The sequence below is a fragment of the Amborella trichopoda genome, chromosome 10 (genome assembly GCF_054954075.1).
Source record: "Amborella trichopoda isolate Santa Cruz 75 chromosome 10, AtrichopodaSantaCruz75HAP2 v2.0, whole genome shotgun sequence".
In the NCBI taxonomy this organism is placed as follows: Eukaryota; Viridiplantae; Streptophyta; class Magnoliopsida; order Amborellales; family Amborellaceae; genus Amborella; species Amborella trichopoda.
Window position 1 is genome coordinate 801,062 of NC_142345.1, and position 10,802 is coordinate 811,863.

At 31.0% G+C, this 10,802-nt stretch overlaps 1 protein-coding gene across 1 annotated transcript; it reads right to left on the reverse strand.

Moving 5' to 3' along the window:
- Positions 1–684: 684 nt before the first annotated feature.
- LOC18428028 (DNAJ heat shock N-terminal domain-containing protein) lies at positions 685–6,073 on the reverse strand. The gene is made up of 3 exons (XM_011622806.3): positions 4,177–6,073; positions 2,327–2,388; positions 685–1,061 (listed from the first exon to the last, which is right to left on the reverse strand). The coding sequence occupies exons 1-3, from the start codon at positions 5,890–5,892 to the stop codon at positions 1,004–1,006; spliced, it is 1,836 nt and encodes a 611-aa protein (XP_011621108.3). The 5' UTR covers positions 5,893–6,073; the 3' UTR covers positions 685–1,003.
- Positions 6,074–10,802: the final 4,729 nt, after the last annotated feature.

Consider the following 10,802-nt stretch of genomic DNA (forward strand, 5'->3'; position numbering starts at 1 on the left):
ACTGGTTTTTTACCTAACATAACCTATTTTTTTACTCAGGCTTGAGACGGGCCAAAGAAAAGTTTAAGATCCTCATCAGCCTTAGACCACAATTTCAAAGAAAGAAAAAAGGGGAGAGGAATTTGGACAAAGTTTTTACGTTGATTGATTACAATTTGTCAAGAGATGGGTCACTCAGGACAGAGTAATAGATTAGTTTCTTGCCATTTTCCACTAAGCACTCCATTAATTCACTAGTACAATGGAGAAACATCAGATTTCACAGTTTGTTCTCTGTCCTGCAAAAAAGTAGTATTGCCACTATCCTTTTTAGCTCAGTATTAATTTAATAAGGGTGAGGTTTGTATAAGGTGTCAACCTTAGACAATCACGGTAAAATGCACTTCAAAATCTCATTAAAAGAAGATGTATATGTAGTGCTAAAACTTTTATCATAGCCTAAAAGTCTAGTTTTCACCCCTATAATCACATTGAAAGCTCTGAAAATGATGCATATCTATGAGCATTTGAAAATCTTGAAAATAGACAAGCTAAATAATGTTTTACAAGATGCGTTATTTTTGTGACTTGAAATTCATTTTTTCTTTCATATCTGGAAGCCAAGATGATCAATTGGAGAATTTTTTAATGATGAAATAACTTTTTTCGATGGGTATTTGAGGTGCACCTTACCACTACAGTATATGATTAACACCTTATATAAATTTTTCCATTTAATAATGAAACAAGATTTTCCACAATCCCGTACAAATAGGAGAATCGACCCAAAGAAGACAAAAAATAAAATAAAAATAAACTTGGTCTCTGACAAAAGTTTATGCATTTCACTTGACACCCTGCTTTGGCCTCAAGAAACAAATCTACATTTAAAACATATTAAAAATGAATAGAGATCATTCGAAAAGGCCAAAAAAAAGAAGAAAATGAATACTTTCACATGTATTGGCTAGAAATTGAGCTCCCTTCGAAGCCTAACTTTCAAAACATGCATGATCAGCTGCAGCTATTTTGATCTCAAACTCGCATGTCCCGTGCCATTCAAATGTGTGAATAGGTTGTTCCTGTGAATCAAATACACAGCTGATCAGAAGTATCACAATAGATTTAGAATACATATGCATACAACTTCTTTTCTAAGAGAGTTACATGCCACATGCATACATATATAAAGAAGCCAAAAGATTTTATGCTTCCTCTGGAGCATATTGCAGTGTTTGCAAAATCGAACCGGTACGGTTATCCAGACATGGGATTGGAAGTGGTTTAACTGGCCTAACCGGCAAACCTGCCGATTCAACTGCTCTAACCGGACAAGTCCCAGGTGGTAAAAAAAAATGTTGAAAAAACATAAAAAAAATATCAAAAAAATCTACTAAAATATGAAAAGCATATAAAAATGATTAAAATAAAACACATTCAAATGAAGTTGAAAATTAATAAAAAAAAATGAATTTTAACCCATTTTATATTTTCCAAGGGCTATTTTTAAAATTTTCTAAAAAAGATGGGAAAATATAAAAGTGACTATTAATTACCAAAACAATTTTTAATCTTTACCATAATGTAAAAAATATTTAAAAATACATTACAAATCAAATTCCTTATTTTTGAAATTTTTTTTTTTTAAATACCGGTTGATCATCCTAACCGCCCAAAACCGGAACCGGCCACTGGCCGATTCCGATCTAATCAGGAGGTTAGCGGTTAGATCGGGCGATTTTGCAAACAATGGTATATTGCATGTCCATTTACTCCCATGGGCAAAAAAACCCCAACTTACTAGTATTTTTGGGACCCCAAATTTTGAGGATGTGACTTCTTCTACCCATATGCTATACTCAATTTAAAAAAAATGAATTGCATTCTTTGTGGGCTTGAAAGAAATAATTTGTCAAGATTGAATAGACTGTCCAATTTTTAAAGGATGATATCTAAGTGTGGGAAAACTCAAAATTTAAATTTTTTTGTTTCGAAATAATCATCTAGAGATTTTTAGGTGGTTCCCAAATTCTTAGATTAAAAAATCCTATCCAAATTAGCCTTCTGCCTGAGGGAATAAGTGTCAATATGAGCCCATGGGAGCATAGTACACGTGCTCTATAAGTAAATATACACAAATGCATATTTTGTATGTGTGTGAACGTGCATGCATCCGAATGATATTAGTCAAAGAAACAATACAAAAATACATAAGATACAATTGAAGAATATATCCTTACGTATGAACGCACAAAAAGCTTTTCTCAGCTCCTACAAATAAGATGGCAGAAAAATGAGGGCAGATGTTAAGAACTGAGAAGAAAAGCTCAGAATATCTTCAACATACCTCGTTTCAAAATTCTCACCACATGTCTCACATTGGAGGCCAGGTTTCTTTGATGGCGCAGCCTGATAGAAATGCATCATGTCATTATTAGACAATAAACTAGATAAGCTTGAGCTAATTACAACTTAATTATAAGAGAAGATTAGATGATAGAACAAGATAACAACATGCCAATTTAATGAAGTACAATGGTAACAGATAACAATGAGAAGATAATAAAGCAAAAAAGAATTTTGGAAGGCCTAGGAAGACCCACCCTGAAATGTTTTTTCAGTAATCCAGTGGGGAAGACAAGCCCCTACTCATTTTTCCATATCGATTAGGGAGTTATATCTTTTTTTGAAGGTGTCCATGGGTGGTGTCATAAAGGGATTGGAAACCACAACGTGGTAACTAGGTATGAGGTGCTAACACCACGACCCAGCCCCTTTCTTAACACCCTGAATTTAATCGGTACCAACTAAGCTATATATATATATATATATATATATATATATATATATTCATAAAGGAGATTTTCACGATGGAAATACATGACCAATTAAGTGCTATCAGGTACAGTTGCTCAGAGTAAGTATTGAAGACCAGGGAGGATAATGGGATCACTTATAGATTGAATTCTTTTATAAGAACAAATATTCATTTTTTTAATTTTTTGACCTTTTCATTTCTGAGAAACATCAGTGGTGGGATTTGAACCAGCGAGATAGTGTTGCAATCATCGACACCGTAACTAATCAAGTCAGTGCCCGTACCCAACTATTTTTGAGATTCATTTCTTCCAATTAATAATAAATCCAAATCATCACAGATTCATAGACTTCCAAATTTAAAAATTCCTTTTTGCTTACTCCAGTTTCCATTCCTGGAAATAATTTCTCAGTAACTCTGCCAACGATACCTATGTTTTACGGTGACCATGAGCCTCAAGGAATCCAAATTCACGAGAGACCATATTCAAAACATTTCAATGTCAAGAAAAGCAAAATAGATGAGAACAATGAACAATAGAGATTGGAAAGAAGAATTGGAAATGGCCACGCAGCAGAAATCCAAGAAAAAAGACTTGAAGCGTCCACGGGAATCAGTTGAATACTATTCTGCTCTAGCAAGGGTCCTACCCTCAATCAGACCGAAGGTCACCATATCTCTTCTCACTATTTCCATCCATGTCCTTTTGAGCCTTTCCCTTACCCTTCTAGAGCCTCCCACTTCACCCTTCTTAATTGGTTCGGAGAAGACCACCAAACAAAAGAAAAAAGAAAAAGACACAAGCAATGCTACAAGGGAGGTTGTAGATAGTGACTCAATTCGGTTTTCTAGGGCCCAAGGAGAAATGGAGAAGCCTTGCATATGTATCATGTGATTTATGTGTCATGCCTTGTGTTATGTCTGGTCTTCACGTGCTTTCCTTCTCTATAGCAAAGAAAATAAAGGATGCCTATGGTATGGATGACATTAAATGGAAGTGTATCGATGTGATCTAAGAGCTACTAGTGCATATAATTTGGACAAGAGAGAACAATTCAAGTTGCAATTTGTGAGTCTATCAAATGTCTTGAAACCAATATAGTTATAAAAGAAATAACATTTTGTGCAGTCAAATCTGCTCCAAAGATTCCATGATGAAAAAAAGTTCGGTCAAATAGTTCCAATGATGCATGTAACAAAAAAAAAATGCGATGCACAACTAAATATTGTCTCGAACATGCTCTCCAAAGATTTCAACTAATTTAACTTTTTCAGACTCAAAATATGCAACATTTGATTAAAACATAGCGTACTTCTGCATAGAAAACCACGATAAATGGTCGAAAAAGCAAAGTGGGGAGATGCTAAAGGATTCTTACCTTCTGCTTCTTTCCTTTAGATGAGCTTTTCCTCTTGATGTTCATTTCACTTTGCTCCACTGGTTTTCGACCATGTGAACTGTTGCTTTGATTTTGGTTTTTCTTTGGCATCTCACCACCATTGGCACATGTATCCTCTGCATTTTGAGTTGATAAAACTTCTTCCTTATCTTCATGATTTGAATTGCATGGTACTGATTCACCCAAAGCATTGGGTTTTGCATTACTACTCTCTTTCTTCTCTGACCTCTTCTTTTTAGAGTTCTCCTTGAATTTTGAGTCCACAAAGGTCGTGTCATCATCAATATGAGTAGATTCAGATCCATTTCTCAGTGAAGAATCTAATTCTCTAACAAATTTGTTCTTCCTAGTCTTATGCCCCTTTACCATGGCCTCTAATATGCTGGCTTCATCATCATCACTTAATAAATCACTCTCTGTGTTAAACATGTCTTCTTCTTCTTCTTCTTCTTCTTCTTCTTCTCCTTTTTCTTCTTCTTTGTCGTAGGCATTCACCATTTCTTCGTCTTCTTCTTCTTCTTCTTTGTAGAAGGTATTGGCCATTTCACCCAGATCAGCAACTCCACTATCATTATTCAGTTTTTCTTCTTGCAAATCCAAAGAATCCTTGAATTCTTCACAAAATTCTTCGATGAAAGGATCTCCATGTCCATTACTTTTCTTTCTGTTCCCACGACTTCCATCCACTCTAAGCTCTGCAACTTTCTCCCTGTGCTTCTTCGACTGCTCATGATTTTTCCACTGTTTCTCTGACTTAAACTTCTTGCTACAAACAATACAATACAACTCTCTAACTCCATCTTTCTTTGCATCCTCATTCTCTTCCTCCTCCTCCTCCTCCTCTACTCTTTCTCCCTCGTCAACTTTTGCCCAGTCTGGTTCTTCATAAGCTCTTGCTCTCTCTAACCTCTCTCTTTCTCTTGCTTTCTTTTTACGCAATTGCTCTGCCTCTCTCTTCTGTTGCTCCAAATTCCTCTGGATTTCTCTCTCAATAATCCTTTTATCTCTCTTCTTCACAAATTTAGCAAGACCGCGAACTGTTTCATTGTATTCCTTTCGAGCCTTATTCCTCAATTTCTTATTCTCTTCATCCATTACCCGTCTTGCCTTTCTATTCTCACCCTCTGAAACTCTGTATTGATCAACCCAACAAAAATCCATTACAGTTGCAAATCCTAACCAGTAACTATAAAAAGCTGATACCTGCATATAATCGCTCCGCAAGTTCCCCATCAACGGAGCATCCTTAACAATCGACCGATCCATATTCATAAGACTGGCATAATTCACTTCGTTTGTATGGATTTTATCGCATAAATCACCATAAACTTTGTAAAACCCCTTCTTGTTATCAGTGAAACCAGAGTACGCAGAATTTGAGAAGAAAGAGAAGAGATTTAGGGATTCGACAAAGTGAGGAGGGTGCGAAGTAGGCTTTGAGTTAGGGTTTGGAGAAGAGAAGAGGATTTGCATGCGATGAGAGTCATACCAGGACCGTTCTTTGGGGTCTGATAAGACTTCGTAGGCATTGCTGAGCTCCTGAAAGCGAGCAGTCGCCACCTCTTCTGAGACACCAGATTGGAGGAGCTTGTCGGGGTGGAGTTGCAGGGCTAATCGTCTGTAAGCAGAGCGAATTTCTTCTTGAGAGCAGGTTCTGCTCACACCGAGAACCTCATATAAGCACCTCTTCTCCATTGATATCTTCTCTCTCTCTCTCTCTCTCTCTCTCTGAAATTCAATGTCTGTCTTTCTGTCTGGAATCAAGTGCCCCTTCGCTTCTCTGTCTCTCTCAATTCTCCTCTCGCGAATCTCTCTCTCTCTTCTCCTATCGCGAATCTCTCTCTCTCTAAAATCACCAGCCTCTGAAATTCAATGCCTTGTCTTTGGATCTGGAATCAGGTCCCCTTCGCCTGCTGCCCCTTTTGCATGAAACTTCCATGCACCCCCCCCAACTCCCCCTATCCAACCGTCCATTTTGAATGGACGGTTGAGATGGCCTCAATCACAATGTCACCTCTCTATATTATTTTATTTTTAAATTTTGTGAGTAATGATACTACCGGACTTGATACTCGATCTCAAAAGATCACCATTAAATTTCTTAGTCACCCAAGTTTCACATCCATGTTATAACTTTTCTAATGATCAGTATAAAAATTTAATGATGATTATTTGGGTCTCATATTCTCATTATTTTTTAATATATTAAATTATTTTACTTTAAATTTTAAGAATTTACACCTCACTTAAACTTGTTATTGTAAAAATATAAAAGAAATTATTCCTAATAAAATAAAATAACAAAAGGGTTTTGTTTTGCTATTGTTGGTATATCTCCTTAAAGTCTTCAATATTTTTTGACATGTAGATACACTTGTAATACAAAATTTTTCAAGTAAAGGTATTTTTTTGACATTTTAAAAGGTAGAAGGGATATTTCTCTAAAAAAATAGTTCGTTAAAAAAAATTAATGTATCTTTTGGGTGATGTCATACACCGTGTCAGTAATGTCATTGTCCATTGTTGTTAATAAATGTTTTTGTTTCTATTAAGAATTTGTATTTTATTCTTGATTAATTACTTAAAATATCCCTAGATAAAAAGTTACTACGCTATATGATAAGGGTATCTACATGTCAAAATATGTTGAGGACTTAAGGGTATACACCACAAAAGATATCCTTGGAAGTTTTAAAGGATATTTTGGTCTTTTGATCTTATAAAAAAAAATTAATATTTTTTTCATGTGAATCCTATTGAGAAGATGGCATGTAACAAATTTTATTTTTATATAATTTGTAGAAAAAAGTCAAAAATAAAATACTTTAAAGCATCAGATTTAAAATAAAATAATGAGTGGCTCACTTGATCTAAATTGGACTGCTGGATGGGAGGTATATATTTTCTATGCTACAGGGGAGGTATAAAAAATAAGCAAGTTTTCTATGCTTATCCTACTGTATAAAACTTCTATACTTCATTCTATCCAACCATCTATTTTGAATTGATGACTGAGATGGCCCCAATCACAATGTCACGTCTCTACACTTCATTCTATCCAACCATCTACACTGAGAGAGGGGCAAGCTTTTTATGCTTCATCTTCTACATAAAACTAATATACTTCCCTTATCCAACTATCCATTTTGAATGGACGGCTTAGGTGGCCCCAATCACAATAGTGTGTCTCTACATTATTTTATTTTTAATTTTTTTATACAATTTATTTTGACACTAAATTTTGGACACCCACTCCTCTCTTAAACTCGCATTTGTAATATATATATATATATATATATATATATATATATATATATATATAACATTCTCAATAAAATAAAATAAAATAACAAAAATACACTTGAAATTTTCAAAGGGTATTTTGATCTTTCTATTTTGTCAAAAAATTCTTTTTAATAATTTTTTTAGGTGCGCCCCATTGAGAAGATGGCACGTGCCAAATTTCATTTTCTTAAAAAATAAAAAAAACCCTAAGTCGTCGTATCTAGATCAAACAGTCAGTGGGTCACTTGATCTAAATTCTATACCGTCCCCTACAACATAGAAGATATATATTTCCCCTCCCATCCAGATTTAGATCCAACGCCTTGGAGTATTTTATCTTTAGCTTTTTTTCTATAAATTGTATGAAAAAGAAATTTGGTAGGCGCCATCTTCTCAATGGGGCATACCTAAAAAAAATATTAAAAAGAATATGTTGGCAAAATAGAAAGACAAAAAAACTACTTTTAAACTTTCACGGGTATTTTTATCATTTTGTTTTATTAAAAATGTTATTGTTTATATTTTTTTACATGTGTGAGTTTAAGAGAGGTGCGGACCACAAAAATTTAGTGCCAAATAATTTGTATAAAAAATAAAATAATGTAGAGATGTGACATTTAATTGGGCCATCTCACACTATTCAAAATTGGATGGTTTGATAGGGGAAGTATAGAAATTTTATGCGGAGGAGGTTGGCCGATTTTTCAATTAAATCCAAGTCTTCCCTTCCCTTACTTGCATAGCGCATATCCTATGGTCTCGCCGGTAATGTTTATCTACTCCCTCTTTCAACATACCTATTTAGTAGGATCTTTTCAGTTTAAATTTTTCGGGAACACATGATGATTATTTAAAATTAAAATTTTAAAATTTTGAGTTTACTAGATTTAACCCTTTAAAATTTGAATGGTTTCTATTAAATTTTGAGATATTAATATCTTAAAAATTTCCCTAACATGTATTTTACGAAATAATAAAGGAAAAAGTTTACACAGAGCCAAGACTCTAAACAATCAAATTAGATCTCATCTCAAAAGTTTCACTAGAAAATGTTGTTTTGATGCCCAAATATCATCAAATTGATCACCTCGACGTCAAGATGCATGGACATGAGAAGCATGATCAGTTGCCAAACCAAGAGGTTTGATTCTGAGCAATGGAGGATCCTTGCAATCCAAGGCCAAGAAGATCTTGGAGAAGAGCTCAAAGGCTCATCCTTTCTCACATTCATTGTCTTGCTCGGTACCTACATGGTGATCGATGATGGAGTGTTAACACCCGTCATTTTTGTGCTCTCTGCTGGGAAAGGCATAGAGTCAAGGTCTCCAAAGATTAACACAAATGATGTGGCTACCGGAGCTCCATGGCAATTAGGATCCCCAGACACAGCAAGATCTATTATATTATGCAAGGAAAAATTGACTTACATCACGGCTCTCATTCTGGTTCTTGTACTAATGATTTGCAAGTGGAAGATAAGAATTCCAAATTGATACTAAGACTCAGACTAATGGTCATCCTCTCTATGGCTATCTTGCTTGTTCTCCATTAAACTTGCCTACAGACACCTATTTACTCCATAAATAATAAATAGCTCCTTCCCTACTCTTCTTATGGTTTGCAAGTAGTGTTCTAAATTTAAATAATAAATAGGAACACTATTTGTGTTCCTCCCAAATAAATAGCTCCTTTTCTAATTTAGAATATTCTAAATTAGAACTTGTGTTCTAAATTTAGAACACAAATTTATTTGGGACATGTTCTAATTTAATTATTTAGTTTATATCATGTTCTAAACTAATTTAGTTTAATTTCCATGTTCTAAATTAAACAACTAGATGTTCTAAACTATTTATTTAGTTTAGAACACATGTTCTAAATTTAAGTTTAGAAAATGTTATAATTAAATCAATTAAATTTATTTAGAACATGTGTTTTAAATTAAATTTAGTTTAGAACATGCGTTCTAAATTTAGAACATGTTCTAAATAATATAGAACATGTCCCTAATAAATTTAGAACATGTTCAAAATTTAGAACACACGTGATCTAAATTAATTTGGAACATATGCTCTAAATTTAATTAAAACATATATTCTAATCATATTAATTTTAGAACATGTTTTTAAAAATTAGAACATATTCTAATTATAACATGTTCTAATTTTAAATTTAAATTAGAACATGTATTAAACATGTTATAATTAAATTAATTAGAACATGCTTTAAATTTTAATTTTTAATTAGAACATATTTTAAAATTAATTTTATATTAAATTTTAATTTAATTATAATTTAATTGAATCTAAAATTTTTAATTAGAACATGTTTTAAATTAAAAATTTCAAATTAATTTTAGAACATGTTCACAATTTAATTAAATTTTAAAATTTAATTAAATTAATTTTATCTTTATATTAATTTTTAAATTTACTTAAATTTCAAAAATTAACTTTAATTTTTCTAAAATTTATAAATTTTTATAATTTTATATAATTATAAATTTATCTAAAAATTTATAATATAAAAATTATAAAAAAAATTTATAAAAATTAAACTGTTTTTATAAATTTATAATTTTTATATAATTTTGTAAATTTTTATAAATTTATAAAATTATTAAATTTAGAATTATTAAATTTATATTAAATTTATAAATGTATAAATTATGTAAATTATAAATTAATAAATAATATAATTATAAATTTATAATTTATAAATAAATTTATAAATAAATTATAAATAAAATTATAATAATTACAATTATATATAATTATAAAATTTTATTATATAATTTATAATAAAATTATAAATTTTAAAATTTATAATTGTAAAATTTTAATTAAAATTTATAAAATTTATAATTATAATTTTTTTATAATTTTATAAAATTAAATAAATTTGTAAATTTAAAATTTTATAAAATTAAATAAATTTATAAATTTAAAATTTTATAAAAATATAAAATTTTTAAATTTATAAAATTTAAAATTTTGAAAATTTTAAATTAACATAAAATTTTAAAATTAAAATTAAAAATTTTAAAATTTAAAATTTTAAATATAAAATTAAATTAATTTAAAATTTAAAATTAGCATTAAATTACTTTAAATAAAAAAATTTAAAATTAAAATTTAAACTAATATTAATTTTAAAATTAATATAAAATATTAATTTTAATTAATATAAAAGTAATTTTAAATTTTAAACTAATTTACAATGCATGTTCTAAATTAAACTTAGAACACATGTTCTAAATTTAAATTAAACACATGTAATTAAATTTAGAACACGTGTTCTAAACTAAATTTAGAACACAT